The following is a 21,445-nucleotide window of genomic DNA, read 5'->3' as shown; positions in this document are numbered from 1 at the left end:
CTTGTATTTCAGCTTCTACATGTGCAGCAGGTGGTGCTGCCATTGCTGGATTTTCTGCCATAACCTGGAATCGGGTATCAGTTTCAAATGCAGTAGTGGCCGTAGGAGAGTCTGCTGGTGCGAAGATTTCTGCAGCAGGGGCAGATGTGACAGCAAGCGCTTCAGCTGGTGTAGAAGTAGGTGAATTTGCTGGTGCAGAAAAATCAGCAGGTGTAGCAACAGCTCTGTGAGATGGTGTTGCTGATGAAGATGCTTTTGAGGCTTGGTTCCTCAAATTCGCTTGCTTCCTTAAGTGCTTGGCAGTTTTCTCAATCTCAGGGTCGTAAAGAAGAGTGTCTTTACGGCCAGACCTGGTCATAAAGGGAAAATACGTTAGTTTAAATCAAGTCCCCGGCAACGGCGCCAATTTTTGATAGGCGGTTGTCGAAGCCGTCAAAAATAACCTATTATCAATCAACAAATAAATTTGCAGATAGTGGCAATAGGGTCGAACCACAGGGAATTGACACCAAGTATCTTCCTAATAATGACTAAGGCAAGTAATAACAAATAAGTAAAAGAGGGGGGTTTGTTTTGATGAGTTAAAATCTTAAAAGCAAAAGAGAACAATAATTTAATTGAAAAGGAATTTCAATGAGAAAGAGATTCTAGCTGAAGTGTGAGCCTAATTCAGTTTGTTCAGAATTGATCATTGATTATTAAAGACTCCTATTTGATTTCAATAAATCAGTTTTGGTTGTGGAAGACGCTTCTCACAATCCAAATTCCTCCTTAGTTCTAGTTCTATTAGGAAACGTTCGCTAATCAAACACTGATCAACAAGTTGCCAAGAAACGTCCTTGGGGCATTTAGCATCGAACAACCGTTGATCGCATTAAGACTTAGAGAAACCCAATTCTATCCTTTCCAACTGCGTGGTCAAGGCTAGGTTATGCAACTGATTATATTTATGTTCATACAATTTAAGCAATTACGGACCTAAATCATTCAAACAATTTATCACTTAAGCAATTTAAAAGCAATGGGCCCTTATTGATTCTAAAAGCAAAGTAATAATTATGGAAAAGATCAGATTGTATAAATATTGAAACAAGCAAGAGTTCAACAATGGAGTATTAAACCTCCCAATTCATCACAAATCTGAATATTCTCAACTTCAACTAGAAAATAATGAATTTAGCCACTCATGGTGACTAAAATACAAAAATAAAGAAGAAAAGAAAGAAGGAAAGTTTCTGCTGTGTTGCTGGAGAATTTTCGAGGATGGCAGATGCTGAAAGAGATCTCTGACTGGTTTGGAGGTTGCTCTTTTATAGTTGGAGAATCTCATCCATCTAGGGTTTTGAAATCCCTTCTTGACTTGGTATTTGATTCCTCTTTGGATGTGGATTTTAATTGTAAAAGGAATTCCTTAGGTGAGAAATTGTCTCGTGGCTCCTAGAATTATGTTGGTAGTGATTGAGTTAGATTTGGACTTCTGATAATTCGAATTTCTAATTTCTGCACTGTTCCCGCTCTGCTGTCAACTTCTGCTGTCAAGGTGATTTGGGCAGTTTCTGCGAGTGATTTGGGCAAATCACTTGCCCAATCTGCCCCAATCGCTTTCTGGGATTCAGTCCAGTTTCTGTCTCTGTCTCTGCGAGTGATTTGGCCAGTTCCTGCGAGTGATTTGGCCAAATCACTCCGACCCAATCACTTTTCCAGCTTTTTCTTCACTTTTTCTCCAACTTTCCAATTTCTTCCTTTTCTGCAAAAACATGACAAAAACACAAATTAAGCTAGAAAAATGTGTAAATAAACAGTAATAAATATAATAAAAATGTGGCTAAATTATGCTTGATCAGCTGCACCACCTCCTCCCCCAACATAACCAGAAATTCCTGAAACATAACCACCCAAACCTAACTCATCAGCAGGGAGCAAGACGAAAATGACAGACTATCTGAAGTTGGATGCTCCTAAGTATAAAACAGGTGTTGATCTGTTTGAGTACCTCAAGACAGTGAAAATGATAGCTGATGAGTTAAGGGCTAGTGATAGCAGAGCCATTCAGATGGCAGGGTTCACTCTAAAATGCAAGAAGGCAAAGAAATGCTTCAAGAACTATATGGACCCGAAACTGGATAGCCTATCTTAGGAACAGTTTGCAAATGAGTTTGCAGGGTGAGCAACAGTTCGAGGGAGTTGAAGGTGATCGAATTCGAGTAGTTGAGACAGACTGAAAAAATGAGTGTGGATGAATATACAGACAAATTTCTGAAGTTGCTTCAGTTTGTGGGTCAGACTTATGACACTGACCAGAAGAAGGCTAGGAGGTATACCATGAGACTCCACTCTAGGTACTCCTCCTTGATTTTACTAGCAGAGAGAGAGAGCTTCCACACTATTGTGGATGCAACTAGGAAAATGGAGGCTAGTGCCATCATACAAGGGACAGTAAAGTAACAGGTGGCACAGTCCTCGGGTTCCAAAACCCTGAGTACAGAGAAAAACAGTTTTGCCATGTAAGCAAACAACCTCCTGGAAAAACAGTTTTGCCACATAAGATAATTAGCCTTGGACTTTACAGCAGACTTGGATCGCACTTAACTTTTACTGCTGACGTCCGATAGAGACCCACGATAGCTTTTCAGAAAGGAAATTTCGAGACGCATGACTTTCAAAAGTGTGACAAAGGCCACAGGCCTGTCAGAAAGTTCGATATGAAAATTCCATCGTTTAGGGGGTTAATTTTGCATTTTAATTATTTTTTTAGATATTTTGGGTATTTTCATAATTTTGCTTATTAGGGTTTTGTTTGTATTATAAATAGCCTCCCTTACCTATTAGAAACTCACTTTTCAATTTTCGAAAAATTTTAATAAGACTTTTCGTCTTTTAATCTATTTTTTCTCTTATTTACACCACTAATAATTTCTAAATACCGTTAGAAAAATCTGATTTAACAAGCAAATAAAATATAATTATTAACTAAAAAATTATTAAAAAAAATTATAATTTAATTTATATTAAAATAATATCTTATAATATAATTTCTACATCTGTATTTTTAACGGCATATTAACTTGTTCCAGACAAGGAAAATTTTCCATTTTACATGATAGAATGTCTCATGTGCAGAGTTGTTTCTGTTGTATATGATGTAGGCATCTGAAGTTCACTACATGCATTATAGTGCCACATATATCCAGTGTCAATTTTGTTGTTTTTAAATGGGGTGGCAATTTGTCTTCAAATTGTTCACTTTCATACCTCAATTTTCTTGTTTTATTTTTTTTTTTATGACGCGTGTAAAAGCTCATATATGACATGAGTTCAAAACAAAAATGGAATTGTTGTAAGGGCTCGGTCTACATAGTCATCAACATTATATATAAGAACTCATATATGACATGAATCCAAAACAGAGACGAACGGTGACGAGAGCTTGGTCTTTGTAGTCATCAATGATCATATGTGTATAAAAGTTCATATATGACATGAATTCAAAAAGAAAAAAAAAAACAATGGTAAGGTCTTGGTCGTCGATCACACCTACCTGCAGTGGGATTAATTTCTACATGGAGAATTTAGTATAGTATATGAGAATACATTTGAATCAACTATTTTGCGCTAAATATAAAATGATTCGCAACTTATTTATTACAATTTTATCTGAATACAATTAATATTAAAAGCCTACTTAAAAAATTATATTTTGCTAATAAATTTATAAAATAAAAATTATTTGTACAATAAATTGAACCGTATAAAATAATAATGAACAGTAATACCTAAAATTGAATATTGTATTATTATTTAAAAATTGAGTAAATCTAAAATTATGATTGTTGAGCTAAATTCAATAAGTTCATTTTTTAAATTATTTTATTAAATTTAAAATTTAAAATTATTTATGATCTTCTTTCAGCTTTCAATTACATTTTAATATATAAATACCATCATATTAATAAATGTAACACCCTCTATCATATATTTAATTAGCTGAGTCCAAAATGTCATATTTTATGATAGTTCTCTTATTTTTTAATTAATATCATATAATTTATGACTATTTTATTTTATCGAAAATTTATCAGTCTCTTTATAATGTGGATCTAATTCCACATATAAATACTAAAATTACATTTCTATAAAATTCAATCCTAACCCCAAACTTCTTTCAATACCCAACATAATTTCAACTCAAATCATATACTTCACACGCACTCTCATTAATCTCAATACAAAATCTTATACTCATAACCATATATTTACACCAAAATAAAAATCTCCAAAAATATCTAATTCACAATTTTATACAATTTTATATCTAAAGTTTTATGTGCATATCATATTTTTCAAAATCAACTTTATATAAAATTTATAAAAATACTTAAAGATGACTAATAATGTAAGTCTGATTTGTCGATACAGATCTTAATTTAATGCTTTTTGGAACTACAATCTGTACGAAGAAAAATAAATTTCTACGCGAAGAAAAATAAATTCCTACGCGAAAAAAAATAAATTTCTACGCGCTAAGCAAATTGCTTAGTAGTGTTAAATTTTTCTTATAAAATACTTTATAAAAAAATTTGAAAAATTACTAAATTATCTTTAAATTACAATATAAAAAACAATAGAGCATAATTAATCCATTAAGAAAACTTAAATAAAATATACATGTAATTTTTTTTTAGCATCCAACTTAGTAAATTATTTAAAGCAATTGTTAAATTATCTTAATCGATTAGCATCATATAACATAAAACTTTTTATATATAATTAAATTTAAATACTTTACCATATTCTTTATATCGGTAGTTTAATTTATAATAAAAAAAATATAACATTAAAACTATAGCATACTGCATTATTTTAAAAAAATTTCAATTATCTTTTTTCAAATCATTTGTCTATAATAAAATTTTTAAACGTACAAGTGATTTACAAATGTCTTAATCTTTTTAAAATTAAATTAATAATACAAGTTCTACTATCCATAAATTTAACAGACATTTATATTTAATTTCATGCACAGCTTTACATCTCAATCTATTTTGCATATTTAACAGAAATATTATTTATTTTATATTTTACTATAATTTCTACTTTATAAAATAATTATTTTTTATTATATAAATAAATTAATAATCAAACAATATTTTTTCTCTTTATTTTTTTAATTTCTTTAAATTTTAAATATTTCTCATATTTTTTTAAAATATTAAACTATATAAAACATTTACTTTAAATTTATAAATATGAGTTTTCTACCGGTTTAAATGAAAAATTAATAATATTAAAAATATTACTATTAATTTAATAAAAAAATTTATTATTTCTTTAGACATGTCTTTTTAATAATTTTTTTATACCAATTTTATTATTTTTTACTTATTATAAAATTTTTTAATTTTGTCCAGTATAAATTCTGAAAAGGTCATAAAATCGAATAAGAAAAACATAACTATAAAACATCAAGTACCGAAACTGTAGAGTTCGAAAGCCAAGTCGGTAAGGCTCGAGAGTCTATATTACAAGATACCCTTATATTGAGTGTCGAAATCCATATAATCTGTAATGCAGTACTGCAAAATTTGTATATATTCATATCCTTATACTAACTATGCTTTCATCAGATTTATTAGAATTAATTATTACCATTAACTGTTATTTTTCTTCTTAACATACTTATATTTATTAATGTTTCCTATTCAATTAAACAAAATACTGTAACTCATATACTTTTCAATATGATCATTTATTCTATAATACATATTATATAATTTTATATAAATCATATCATTTTATACCTATACAAATTTTTTATCGTATTCATGATTTACACATATTTTTAAAAATTTTTAAATTATTTAAATATAATTGCCCTTAAATATTTCAGTTATATACATTTCATTCTGCATATATAAATACAGTTTTTTTTCTTTAACTTTATTAAAAATATTTAAAATATAAGATATATATTAATATACATTTTATATAATTTTTTAATAACCTTTTAATATCCTTACCTTTACTATAATCTTATAAATATAATTATTCACACTTTATTTACTTTAATCACATTAAACTTATTAAATTTTTTCATAAATAATTTATTTAATATGAAAATCTAAATTCAGATTTTTACCCTTCGTTCCTTTAAAATTTTTATTATTTATTATTATTATTTTAATCTTAAACTATTATTGTTACTTTTACGCTGGTAATAATAAAACTAATCATTTTATTATTTAATAATAAATTAAAATATTTTACATTTAAATTTATAAATTATTTTAATTTTACAAATTTATTATTACACTTTTATAATTTTAACTAATTAACGTTCAATTCTTAATATTTACATTAAACATCATTTTTTACCATATAAATTTATTAAATTCTCATATCACATTTAATATACAATTATTTTAATTTTATTTTACTTTTAAATTCAAATTCAATCTTTATAAATTTATTTAAATGTTTCATCTAATCTAAAAATTTCATCTAATTCTCACTCAATATCTCATTCAATTTACCACTTAATTAATTTAGCATAACATCATAATTTACAATTCAATAATATTTGTCAAAATTTTTCATTAACTCAAAAATATTTTTTTATCATTTTTATTTATAAAATATTTTTTTCAATATTTTAACTTAGTCTCATAATTTTCAATTTCTTAAAATTTTGGCCCTACTTTTCTTTTATGCTTTCAATTTATTTATTTTTATCCTAGAGTTTCACTTTAATATTTTTTATAACATTTAACATTAAATAAAGTATATCCAATTTCTCAAATATATTTTATTTTTATCTTAATAAATTTTATTTTAGCCATGAAAATTTTAATTTGATTTCTCTATGTTTTTTATTGTACAAATCTCTAATAAATCTCACAATTTTCATTTTAATCCTTGGCAATTTCAACCAACTCCCCTTCTTTCATTTAAAATTTTCATCTTAGTCCAAAAGAATTCTAATATTTTTATTTTAGTCCAAATTGTAATTTTAATATACAAAGTCTTAAATTCAAGTAATTTCCATAATTAAATCTTATTTAAAATTTCAATTTTAACATATAGAAGTGATAAAATTTAATTTTAGTCCTTATCTTAAATTTTGGCTAAATTATATATTAAAACTAAAATTTTCATTTTTATCATTTTCTTCATTTATTCTAACTTTAAATATTTATTATAATTCAAGTACTATCTACTTAATTCAATATTTTTATTTGAGTACAAACCTTTTTCTTCAAAATCTCTACACTTTCTTCTCTTTTTTTCATTCCTAAGCTCCATTTTCTTTTCCATTCATACTTTTCAAATTCTTCTCGGCTTTCATAAATCACAAGAAATAAACTAAATAAGTTTAATTTCTCCCTTAACAAATTTTTATAAATATCATAATAAACACTTATAATTAAAATCTCCGACATATCTTTAAAATTTCTACACTTGATTGCGATTCCCTCTTTCTCCATTCTTAAAATTTCTCTTCAATTTCTACTCCATTTTTGAATATTTATCTAGAAAAACGGTTTGGGTGAAGTGAAGATTTATTTGTAAAGAGCAAAAGAGAAAATTGGTATAAGATAAGGTGGAAATTGGTGGAGAATTTTTCTCCTCTTTCCTTCGGCAATGGAAAGAAGAAAGTGGAAGAAGATGTGTTCTTCCAAAGCACTTTCTTCTTTCTTTTTTTTTTTTTTTTCTAAATAGTTAGGAAGAAATCAAGTGTGAAGAGTCCATTGGTTCTATTAAAAATATTTTTATTTTATTATTTTACCCAAAAAAATTTATAATTACACATTAACCTCACTTTTTTTAATTATATATTTTTTCTAATTCTTTCTTTATTTAATCAAATATGTTATTTTTAAATTTAGCCTAAAATAATCTATGATAAATTTTTCTTTAATTTTAATATTTTTCAATAATACCAAATAAGTCCATATATTGATTTTTCATTTGAATTTTTCATCATTTGAATGGATTTGTTTTAATTCCAAATTTATTATTTGATTGTTAGTTGTATAGTACTATTTACGGGATATAAAAATATCAGGCGTCTTTAAATGGTTTATTCACTTTTCGGGAATTATACTATTCACGGTTCAAATTTTCGGAATGTTTCAATAAAAGTAGTAGACAAATTGGAGTCTCGGGATGTTTCAATAAAAGTAGTAGACAAATTGGATTCTCAATCAATCTCTTTCCTCCTCTCCTCCCAAAAACTTAATAGTTGCTATCAAAAAAGGTAAGAATTCTCTATTCACAAGCAATGTTAGGATAAGAGAATTTTTCATTTATAAGTAATGCCAAAAAAAGATAATTCTCTATTCACGAGCAATGCTAGAAAATTCAGGAGTTTCTCTATTCACATTCAATGCCAAGAGAAAGATTTTTCTATTCACAATCATATTCATAATTATATCCAAGTTCACAATCACATTGAAAAGTTGATGAAAGCTAAATTTAAGATTATGATTGTTAGGCTAAATTTAATAAGTTAGTTTTAAATTATTTATGATATCCTTTTTCAGCCGCACATTAATAAAATCAATAGACCAATTATAGTCTTGGATCAAATCTCTTGTTCTCCTTCCCTCCTAAACAACTATCAGTTGGCAACTAGTTTTAGCTGGGCTGTAATGGTCATAGTCGTCAAATTGTTGAAATTTTCATACACATTGTCGTGTTTTAATCTGTTTATGCTCCGTGTAAGAAAAAATAACTAAGAAATCATTTATCTTTTGATTAAAGGAGTTTCGTCAGCTGTTCCAACAAAGGAAAGGATCTGTATATATATGTAACCAGTGGTCTCCTTTTTATAATATCTCATATTCAGAGTTGAAACACACAAAATGGTTTTGCTTATTCTTCTGCTGTTAGCTCTTCCATTCCTTCTTTCATTTCTTCTCCGAAAACTCAAGACCAAAAGAAATCTTCATTTGCCACCTGGTCCAAAGGGTCTTCCATTCATAGGCAACTTGCATCAATTTGATAGCTTAAACCCTCATTCATACTTATGGCAGCTTTCTCAAAAACATGGTCCTGTAATGTCCTTGCGTCTAGGTTTTGTCCCAATCCTCGTAGTTTCCTCTGCCAAAATGGCTGAAGCAGTCATGAAAACCCATGATCTTATATTCTGTAGCAGGCCTGCTTTAGTTGGAAATAAAAAGTTTTCGTATAATGGTTTAGACGTGGCTTTTTCACCTTACAATGCTTATTGGAGAGAGATAAGAAAAATTTGTGTGGTTTATCTCTTCAACTCTAATAGAGTGCAGAGTTTCCGTCCCATTAGAGAATTTGAAATTTCCCATATGCTTGAAAAGATCTCCAAATCAGCCGTTGCCTTGAAACCTGTAAACTTGTCTGAAGCCATGACGTCACTTACAAGTACTATAATTTGTAGGACGGCTTTTGGGAAGAGGTACGAGGAAGATGGGGTTGAAAGGAGTAGATTTCAAGAGTTGCTGAAAGAACTTCAGGCCTTGTTTGCATGTATTTTTGTTTCAGATTACTTTCCTTTCTTGGGTTTTATTGATAAGTTCACAGGATTATTCCATCGCCTAGAGAAAAACTTCAGGGAATTTGATATCTTCTATGAACAGATAATCAAAGAGCACCTTGACCCAAGTAGGTCAAAGCCTGCAGAGGAGGATTTTCTCGATATCTTACTTCAATTACGGAAGAGCCGTTCTTTTAAAATTGATCTCACCTTTGATCACATCAAAGCTGTGCTTATGGTAACTTCCTGATCATTCATATATTTAAAATTTCTTTTCTAATTCGTTTGTATTTTTTTTTTCAACCAAGCAAACACTGTATTATATGCAAAGACAGATTCTTTCTTTAGTTTCTTTATATGAAGCCATGCAATAATAATGATTTTTTTTTTGCTTTTGCTCTATACAGAACGTGTTTGTGGCAGGAACAGACACCAGCGCAGCTACTGTAGTTTGGGCCATGACCTTACTTATGAAGAATCCCATGGCAATGAAAAAAGCTCAAGAAGAAGTAAGAAAACTTGTTGGGAAGAAAGGCTTTGTAGAAGAAGCTGATTGTCAACAACTGCCTTATCTCCAAGCTGTGATCAAAGAAACAATGAGACTGCAACCCACAGCTCCCTTATTAGTGCCAAGGGAATCAATGGAAAACTGCGTTTTAGATGGATATGACATACCAGCTAAAACTATAGTTTATGTGAATACATGGGCAATCGGAAGAGACCCTGAAATCTGGGAGAATCCAGAAGAGTTTAATCCTGAGAGATTCATCAATAGCTCTATTGACTTGAAAGGGCAAGATTTCGAGCTGACACCATTTGGAGCTGGTAGAAGAATTTGCCCCGGGATGGTTATGGGTCTGTCAACAGTGGAGGTATCTCTAGCTAATCTGCTTTACAAATTTGATTGGGAGATGCCTGTTGGAATGAAGAAGGAAGACTTGGACATGGATGTGCAACCAGGTATTGCCATGCACAAGAAAAATGCTCTTTGCCTTATGGCCAGGAACTATGTCTGACCTTTGGAGACATGCATATGAAGGAAAAACTTACCTCGATAGGATTCTTGAGGTATATAAAAATAAGAAAAAAAAAACTCGTGTATTGTCCTTTTGCTTCATTTTAATAAAAGACATGCAACCACTGTATAAGAAGAAGTTGTAGTTATCTTCTTTTGAATAATGTATGTTTATTGTCCTTTTGCTTCATTTTAATAAAAGATGAGCTTTTGTTATTATTATTATTTTCGTCAAAAGCTGAGTTCATAAATTAGCATTTTTAAATAACGGTAATTTTATTAATATTTAATTCATAAAAAAATTTAGCATGACAAAGAAATTACCTTGAACAATAGAAAATAAATTAAGAGAAAATTAAGTCTAAATATTGTTATATTAAATGGAAAATTTTAAAAATTTTTGGATACAGAATAAGTATCAATAGTCTAAATTTAAAAAAAATTTAAAAAATTATATAAGCCACTAATAAAAATTATTAAATAACTTAAATTAATTATTTTGAATCATGTTGAAAATAAATTTAAAAATTATTTAAATTAATTTAAGTCGAATTATTACGATTGATATCACAATCATTTTAAATTAAATAACTTGTGTAGTGTGAGATTTAAAATAAAAAAACACAAATTCTTAATTTACTAATTGATACCAAAATAATAAATGAAGCATTTTTCTCCATTATTGCGAAAATAATAAATTATAATGGTATATATATATATATATATATATATATAAAAAGAGATTTTCTGACAATGTATCTTTAGTTTACTATTAAGAGAATCTAAAAATTATGAAAAAACGATAAATTATTTGCATAAAAACTTGTTGTGCAAAATTGTAGTAGTATGAAATATTTATACTTCATATTATTTTTTTTCTCCATTTAATGATGGTATATTTTATTTTAAACAAATTAGAAAAAATTATAAAAATTTTAAATTATCAAATCATATTCTTAATGTTTGAATATAAAGATCTATAATTCTAATATTATATATATTATTTTTTTATGTTTATTATATGGTTTATATTAATTACCAAATTGTAAGGAATATTAATATTTATATATTTTATTAAGTTCTTATTTAATTTAAATGTATTATTTTAAAGAAAATTACTTCTCAGAAAAATAATTTAATTAATAAAAATAATTATTGGCTTTTCAAAAAATTAAAAAAAAGCAATTAAACAAAAATAATTTTCACATTTCCTTACTTCAATTTTTCTAATTGAATTATCCTAAAGTTTTAGTTCCAGATGTACTGGCATCTATAATATAGTTAAATTTATGGTCAACTGTATTCAGTTTAAATTAAAAAAATTAATTAAATTAAATTAAATTAAATTAAAAATTCAGTTTTATTTTTTATTCATTTCAGTTTGTTTCAATTTAATTTTTAATTTTAAAAATTTTAATTATTTTAATTTGATGAAAAAAAATTAAAAAAATTAAATTAAATCGATTAATAATAATAATATATTTTTATATAAATAATTTTTTTTAAGTGTGGATTCATTCCATAAATAGATAAAAATGATGGTCTTTAATCAATTAAAATTTAAATGGTTAATGATAAGTTGAAGGATTTAAGTTTGATGGGTTAAATATGTGATAAAAAATAATCAAATTATTGAGGATATTTGCTTGGATGGGTTGAAAGAGATTGAAAATAAAATTTTAAAATTTAAATATTAAATTTTTATAAAGAATAAAATTGACATTAATATCTCAAAAATTATTAAACTACTCCATTTATGCAAGTATTAGAGATGTCAACACCTTCGTAGTTTAGTGAGCACATCATTCGAGCCTCTTCAATATGACGTAGGCTTTACAGCATTTAAATACTATGAATGATGCATGGTGTCTTTTTTTTTAAGAAAGTGATGCATGGTGATGGTTTAGCCAGCGGAACTGCGAGGAGACTGCCAAATTAATAATTTTGAATGTCGAGGAGACCAGAACTTCGTGGAAGCAAGTGATGATCACTGTCATTTATCAATGTTGAGGGAAAGCTACTGGCTGTAGCCTCTGTTTTCTACAATAAAATATTTTTTTTATTATTTTTAATATTTAAAATATTTAAAAAATTTAATTAATGGAAAATATTTTTTTAATTAATAAAATTAATTTAATTTTAAAAAATAATATTTCTTTTTAATAAAAAATATAAATTATTTTCCCAAATAAATAAGGTTTGAAAGCGAGAGTTCACGTGGAATTTATTGACCAAGGGAGTGATAAGGATGTGTTCACCCCTTGGAGTAATAAGGCTGACTACAGGATTTGAGCATGGAGAGATAAGGTTGGTAATTGATTCTGCTGATTTTCAGTAATTTAGAGTTTTACGAGTTATACGTTATGTTACATATGGTAGTCTAACAATATATTGTGCCGTACTTCTAGCTATTTAGTTATTTTTGTAATCTATTTAAACAGAGTACTATGTCTCAGTTTATCATTGAGAAATACATGAATTAATTCATTTTTATAAAATCTTTTTTGCCATTTTTCCTATTCTCTTGTTGGTATCAGAGCGGGTTCGTACCCGCCTTCTTCTTCTCCAAAAGTTTTTTTTTTCTCTTCTCACGAAATGGCTTCCTCTTCCTTAAATGTTACAAATTTTGTTACCTTAAAGCTAAAACAAACGAATTACCCCTTATGGAGGGCTCAGTTGCTAAGCCTAGCTGAGAGCCAAGATCTGTCCGATCATCTGACGGCAGAATTTCCAGAAGACCAAAAATTTGTGGCTGCTCCCTCACCAATTCCCGAAAATTATTAGCCTCAGCTTTCTGATAATTTCAAAGCGTGGCAGAAATCAGATCGATTACTTCATGGGTGGATTTATGGAACCCTAAGCGAAGAATCTCTAGGGCTCGTTATCGGTCTGAAAACAGTAAAGACTGTTTGGGAAGCTCTGAAAGATGCTTATGCTCAAGACTCCCAGGAGAGAGAGTTTAATCTACGACAACAACTATCCTACTTTCGCAAAGATGAAAGTAAAACGATAACAGAACATCTGCGGCTTTTCAAAGAAATCTACGATAACCTTGCCGCGATTGGGAAAACAGTTCTAGACAACGAAAAGGTATTCTGCCTTCTTACAAGTCTGGGGCCTCAGTTCGAAGATTTTACTACTACCATGCTTAAGCCTCCAAGACCGACTTTTACAGAACTGATCTCTCAGTTGAAGAGTTTAGAGCAACGAAGAACTTGGTTTATAAGTCAGTCTGATGCCTCTATGGGTCAAATTTCGTCCCACGTTGCATTCTATGGAAATCAACAAAGACAACCAAATTCCAGTTCCAGTCGGCGCTCAAATTTTACTTCTCAAGGACGAGGCTTCCAAGCGCAACAACCTCATGGTCAGAATCAGGGAAGAGGAAACTCAACTACTTAACGTCGTACACCTCCCTCTGGGCACCGACGTATGACTGCAGAAGAATGTGAACTTTACAAAGATGAAGTCTGCCAATACTGTGGCAAACCTGGGCATATCGCCAAAATTTGTTGGTGGATTCCTAAATCACCTCAAGAAAATCTACCTCAAGCTCTTGCTGCACTTACTCTGAACAACGGAGTAGTAGATGCTGACTGGATTGCCGACTCAGGTGCGTCTCATCACATGACAAGTAACATTTATTTTAGACAATTTTAAAGAGTATTCTGGTATGGATTCTATTGCTATTGGTGATGGGTCTTCCTTGTCTATAAATGGTATAGGTAGTACTAGCATTAAGCAAAAGCATTGTTTGCCTGTTTCTGATGTTTTAGTTGTACCTGATTTAAAATAGAATTTGCTTTCCATTAGCCAAATAACTGATGATTTTCCTGTTAATTGTGAGTTTTCTAATAAGTCTATTTGTGTGAAGGACCGAAAAACGGGACAAATGCTACTAACAGGACCAAAGAAGCATAATCTTTATACCTTGTCTGCAGCTCCCAAAGCTTATTTTTCCAACCGTTTTAAAGCAGGCACAACAGTTATTTGGCACCAGCGTTTAGGACATCCTCAAGCGTCCGCAGTTTCTACTTTAAGTAATAAGAGGTTAATAGATGTTAGAGGTTCTGTTCAAATAAAAAATCTGTGTGATAGTTGCCAGTTAGGAAAATTAAGTAGATTTCCTTTTAGCAGTTCTATTCATTCTAGTTCATGTGCTTTTGATAAAATTCATTGTGATCTGTGGGGTCCTGCCCCTGTTTTGTCGATTGAAAATTTTAGATATTATGCATGCTTTGTTGACGATTTTACCAAATATTGTTGGATCATTCCATTAAAACAAAAGTCTGATTTCTTTGCTACCTTTCTTGCTTTTGAGAAGTTTGTGTTTAGACAATTTGGCAAAAATATTAAAGTTTTTCATTCAGATGGAGGGGGTGAATTTGTTAATTCTGCTTTGTCGTCTCATTTTCTTGCTAATGGTATAAAACATCAAATTTTGTGTCCATATACGCCTGAACAAACATGCATGGTAGAACGGCGTCATCGAGTCATTCGCGAGTTAGGTATGACTATGTTATTTCATGGTCATTTACCTTTATTTTTATGGGTTGAAGCGTTTCAAACTGCTGTGTTTTTACTTAATCGCTTACCTTCTGATTCTTTACAACATAACACACCGTTTTACATGTTGAATGGGTATGATTTTGACTATAGTTCCTTGCATGTGTTTGGGTCTAAATGTTTTCCTTATATTTGGGATACTAAAAGTCACAAATTTGATCCAAAGTCTTGTCTTTGCGTGTTTGTTGGCTATAGTGATAGACACAAGGGGTATAAGTGCTATAATCCGACAACAAGGAAATTTATTATTTCCAGGCATGTAAGTTTTGATGAACAAATATTTCCTTATAAGTCTTCTGTTACGGATTAGTTATATGTGTCACAGGTTATGAATCCTTGGGTTAATTCAAGTTCCACTTCTAGTGTAGACGAGACAACTTCAGACAACGAGTCTAGTCCTATTTTAACAGTTTCATGTGTGCAGGGTCTTGCAGAATCACCTGGCACTTCTGATCTTCCTCCACAAAATGTTTTGAATGAGATTACTCCTTTCCCTTCTTCTAGTGATACGACTGACGCTACTCGTGAGTTACATGTTGATAGTGCTTTTAATACTCTTTCTGCCCCTAATAATGATGCTCCTTCAGATGTTTCTCCTAGTTTTGTGCAGGAATCTCCAAATATTGCAGGTTTACCGACTGCAGAACCACGTTTGCTGCTAGATTCAGTTGCCTCAGAACCGGTTACGGCAGCAGCGACTGCTGGTTTATCTGCAGCAGAACCGCAGTTGCTACTAGACTCAGATGTCTCAGACCCGGTTACGGCAGCAGAGGCTGTTCCTTTAGCTATCGTTGCTCCTGCTGTACCTGCCAGTCCAGACTTCCGTTCAAGTGCTACGGAGACTGAGCATATCGACGAAGTTTCAAATGTAGCACTAGGCAGCCACCAATCTCCTGCACCAGCTTCTGTCGATATACAATGTTCTGCTGCTGCTCCCTCCGACGATACTGTTGTAACGACCCGGAAACCGGACCGCTACCGGCGCTAGGATTCAGGTCGGCTTAAGGCCGCCGGAACCCGTAGCAAGCCAAACATACATCCTGTGAACCTGTTCAATCCCATACATGAACCAAAACATACATAAAAATTAAAACTTTTCTTTCATTTAAACATTTCTTTACCCAGCCTAGCCTGTGCAAGCATAACCATAACATAAACCCCTCATTGGAGTTCTCAACAAATACTCCAATGGGGTACATAACATATATCAGGCTTGGGTTACATAAACATCATAAAACATTTATCTCATGTATTCAAGGGATTACAACAGACTCTAGTCAAGCACACTATATAACTTACATTACATTACATAACATACTTTTACATTATGAATAAACCATGTCCACTTCTATGCTATTACAGAGACTTCTCTTACTCTTGCTGACTTCTCTATCTACACAGTACCTGCAAGACTGGGGTTAGGGGAGAGGGGTGAGCTAAAAAGCCCAGTGAGTAAAAAGTAAAAAACATGATATTAATTCCTCCCTTTTTAGGTATTTTATTCTTAATTTTATTATTATTATCATTTGATTTAGTTCCACACTTTTTAGGTATATTATTATTCATTTTATTATTAACATTGAATAACTTAACTTTTACTTCACATGCTTTCATGAAATGCAACACATCACATTTAATCACATAAAGGATGGTATTGTCACCATTAGTCCTCACATCTCCAAGTGCCAGGGGCGTAGAATGGGCCTCGCTGGTCTTTCTCTTACATAACATACATATCATAACATTCCAAAGTGCCAGGGGCGTAGAATGGGCCTCGCTGGTCTTTCTCTTACATAGTGCCAGGGGCGTAGAATGGGCCTCACTGGTCTTCCATAACATATCATCATAACATAACATTAGAGGACTATGGATCACCCAATAACCATCCACATCAACATCAAATTATGCAATGCAACATATTCGTGAATTTCTAATGCAAACATCCTGAACATCACATGGCATTAATGATGCATGAGTATGCTATCAGATTCATTCAAAAACTCAATTTCCTTTTTGTTTAAAACATAAAATACATTAAAAACATTTCATAAAACATGGTTTTACCCTTCTAGAGGTTTCCGACATCCGAGATTCCACCGGACGGTAGGAATTCCGATACCGGAGTCTAGCCGGGTATTACATTCTTCCCCCCTTAAGAACATTCGTCCCCGAATGTTCACCAAACAACACATAACATGGCAAACATATAACATACATACTAAGCACATCAACACATAGGGATCTAACCTTAAAAGAGCTGAGGGTACTGCTGGAGCATAGACTCCCGTGTCTCCCAAGTGCACTCTTCCAAGTTGTGGTGGTTCCACAGGACTTTCACCATCGGGATTTCCTTGTTTCTTAACTTTCTGATCTGCGTGTCTATGATCCGTACTGGCTGTTCAACATAGGTGAGATCCTCTTGGACCTCCACATCAGGCTCACTAAGAACCTTGCTCGGATCTGACACAAACTTCCTCAACATCGAAACATGGAAGACCGGATGGATTCTTGCCATTGAAGCAGGTAAATCTAGCTTGTACGACACATTCCCAATCTTTTGCAAGATTTCAAAGGGTCCGATGTATCGTGGGGCTAGTTTACCTTTCTTCCCGAAGCGAACCACTCCCTTCATTGGAGACACCTTGAGCAATACCAGATCCCCCTCCTGAAACTCTAACTGCCTTCTGCGGTAGTCTGTATAACTCTTCTGCCTGCTTGCAGCAGTCTTGATTCTTTCTCTGATTAACTGCCGAGTGATTTCCGGCTTAAGGCATCAGCTACTACATTAGCCTTACCCGGATGATACTGGATTTTGCAATCGTAGTCACTGAGCAGTTCTACCCATCTTCTCTGTCTCAAATTCAAATCTCTTTGACTCAGGATGTGCTGCAGGCTCTTATGATCTGTAAAGATCTCACAACTGTAGTTGCAGTCCCAGCAGGTATGACTATCATTAACTCAGCTCCTAGACACACTATGGTCACACGGTCACAATTAGGAATTGTCAAACCAAATTCGCGCTATGCGTTGTCTGTTACCTTGTTGAACTCTATTCCTAGAGAGCCTAAGACTGTTAAGGCAGCACTTGCACATGATGGTTGGCGTCAAGCCATGGTTACTGAAATAGATGCTTTACACAGGAATAATACTTGGGACCTTGTTCCTTACAGGGACGGGTTGCATATAATAGGTTGTAAATGGGTGTTTAAAGCCAAAATTAAACCAGATGGCACATTAGACCGACTAAAGGCTCGGTTAGTAGCCAAAGGATTCCATCAACTGGATGGCGTCGACTACACTGAAACTTATTCACCCGTTATCAAACCTGGCACGATTCGTACTGTTTTAACTGTTGCTTTAGTTAAAAAATGGCCAATAAGGCAGTTAGATGTTACAAATGCTTTTTTGCATGGTTATGTTACTGAGGATTTGATCATGGAGCAACCACCAGGGATGAAAAATCCGGACAAGCCAACGCATGTGTGTAAGTTAAAACGAGCTCTCTATGGACTCAAGCAGGCTCCTCGTGCCCGGTTTGACCGGTTAAGTAAGTTTCTCATTGCTTATGGTTTCTTTTGCAGTTTGGCGGATCCTTCATTATTTGTTTTTTATTGTTCTAATGAGATATTAGTGCTTTTGATTTATGTTGACGATATGCTACTCACGGGTTCGTCTGTAGCTCTTGTTGATGATTTTATTTAGATGTTACACGCAGAATTCTCCATGAAAGACTTGGGACCAATCCATCATTTCTTGGGTGTTAAAGTGGATACCACAGCCACTGGACTTCATTTATCACAGACACATTATGCCTACTTCATTTTGGAGCGTGCCCAGATGGTTGATTGTCAGCCAATGCCCACTCCATTAGATCTTAAACACAATCCGCCAATTGATTCTGAACCACTTTCCGATCCAACATCTTTTCGGGGCATTGTCGAGTCCTTGCAATACCTCACTTTAACCAGACCTGACTTGTCTTTTAGTGTAAATTTTGTGTCCCAATTCATGCATTCACCTACTCATGCTCATCTGAAATATGTTCGTCGCATCTTGCGTTATTTAAAGGGCACTATACATTATGGTCTCAATCTTTGTTCTGATACTACACTTGCTCTTTCTGCCTTTTCTGATGCAGATTGGGCAGGCTGTCCGACGACGCGACGGTCAACTACAGGCTATTGCACGTTCCTAGGCTCGAATATCATTTCCTGGTGTGCGAAGAAGCAGTCCACAGTTGCTCGGTCCAGTACAGAGGCTGAGTACCGTGCCATGGCTCATACAGCAGCTGAGCTTACATGGCTTGGATATATTCTATCTGATCTTCGGATTTTTCCTCCACACCCACCGAAACTTTTTGCAGACAATGTCAGTGCTCTATTCCTCACAGTCAATCCAGTGTTTCACGCTCGAAGTAAATATATTGCGTTGGATTACCACTATGTAAGAGAGCGGGTAGCTCAAGGGGCTCTTATTACTCAACATATTCCTTCCACTTGTCAGCTAGCTGATGTATTCACTAAATCAGTTCCTAAGGCTCGTCTTGCGTTCTTTCGACACAAACTATGTCTCCAACCTCGGCATAGTTTGAGGGGGGATATTAACCAAGGGAGTGATAAGAATGTGTTCACCCCTTGGAGTAATAAGGCTGACTACAGGACTTGAGCCTGGAGAGATAAGGTTGGTAATTGATTCTGCTGATTTTCAGTAATTTAGAGTTCTACGAGTTATACGTTCTGTTACATATGGTAGTCTAACAATATATTGTGCCGTACTTCTAGCTATTTAGTTATTTTTGTAATCTATTTAAATAGAGTATTATGTCTCTGTTTATCATTGAGGAATACATGAATTAATTCATTTTTATAAAATCTTTTTCACCATTTTTCTTATTCTCTAGTGAATTATGTCCACGTCATGTCCATTGCATTATTGTCCATATTTGGTTCATTGAATCCAATTTTAATTTTATAGGGAATTTTTAAGTCACTAATATTTATCTCCTCTTTCTCATTCTCTTCTCTGTACATTGAAACTAATTGATGATTGTTCATTAATAAAATTTATTTTACTTTAATAATTTATTAGAATACTCAATTCCCTTCATTATAAAATAAAAACAAAAAATTTCTAATTTGTTGAAATTGATGATTTTTAACGTGCATTTTAGGATTTTCGAAAACTATTTTATTGGTATATAAAACATAATTAGCTTCAATAATAAATTATTTTTAAAATTATAAATTATATTTAATTATAATTAATTTTAAAAATAACTAAGTGTTGAAAAAAAAATGAAAGTAATAAATTGAAATGTATAGATAATGCTAGATTATTTTGATTTTTTGATTTTAATTTTCCTTTTAAATGCTTTGATTTTTTTAGGAGGAGTAAAAATTATATCGTTAAGAAAAATAAAAATATTTTAATAGATTTTAAAAAATATAAATAAATTTTAATAAATTTTTAAAAATAAAAAAATTGATTTATGATAATATTCAGAAATTAAATAAAAAATTTAGTTGAAGGGTAAAATTAAATTTTAAAATTTTTTTTATTATTTTTTATTTATTTAAAAAAATAAAAATATTATTTTATTAATGAAGAGAAAAATAAATATATTTTAATAAATTTTTAAAATATTATTTTATTAATAAAAAAAATAAATACGTTTTAATAAATTTTTAAAAATATTAAAATTAATTTATTAATAATAAAAATATTTAAAAATTAAATAATAAATTTCTCTTTATTTTTTAATAAAATAATTGAGGCTTAAGTTGACTTTTTTTAGAAATGAACTTAAGTTACTTTTGTTGATACCAATTTTCAATGATTAAATCAAAAAGTTTTTATATTAATGATAATGGATAAAAAATAAACATAAAATTTATAAATAAATTATTACAAATTTACGAAATAAAAAAATTATTTAAAATAAAATACTTGTATTAGTGAATAATCATAATTAATTTGACCATGAATGATAAGAAAGGAAGACAATTGTAAGAGAAAAATAGACTAAAATAATTGTTTTCTTTTTTATTTTAGTAATTAAAAACTTACAAAAAACTAAAAACATTATAAAAAATTAAAAAATAATTATGAAATTTCATATATCATTAGTCATAATTATTGATATTAATATTATAAAGAGAGATATAATCCTAAACAGAGAGACAATTATGATGAGCAGTTAGAATAATATTGTGATAAATCTATCTAATAAAAATATCAGTTATAAAGTTTAATAAAAAAATTACAATCATTCAAAATCAAATTGATAATTTGGTAAAAATGCTTCTTAAGTTTCTGTCTAAATCCCTGTATAAAATAATTTAGCAAAATACTCCTAT

General features: G+C 31.0%; 1 protein-coding gene across 1 annotated transcript; it reads left to right on the top strand.

Moving 5' to 3' along the window:
- The first annotated feature begins 8,833 nt into the window (after positions 1–8,833).
- Positions 8,834–10,646, top strand: LOC110614973 (cytochrome P450 83B1). The gene is made up of 2 exons (XM_021756668.2): positions 8,834–9,746; positions 9,916–10,646. Exons 1-2 carry the CDS (start codon positions 8,862–8,864, stop codon positions 10,522–10,524), a joined length of 1,494 nt encoding a protein of 497 aa, XP_021612360.2. The 5' UTR covers positions 8,834–8,861; the 3' UTR covers positions 10,525–10,646.
- Positions 10,647–21,445: the final 10,799 nt, after the last annotated feature.

Source organism: Manihot esculenta, chromosome 5 (genome assembly GCF_001659605.2).
Source record: "Manihot esculenta cultivar AM560-2 chromosome 5, M.esculenta_v8, whole genome shotgun sequence".
In the NCBI taxonomy this organism is placed as follows: Eukaryota; Viridiplantae; Streptophyta; class Magnoliopsida; order Malpighiales; family Euphorbiaceae; genus Manihot; species Manihot esculenta.
Note: the sequence above shows the minus strand (reverse complement) of the source record. Positions and strands in the feature narration are given on the sequence as shown.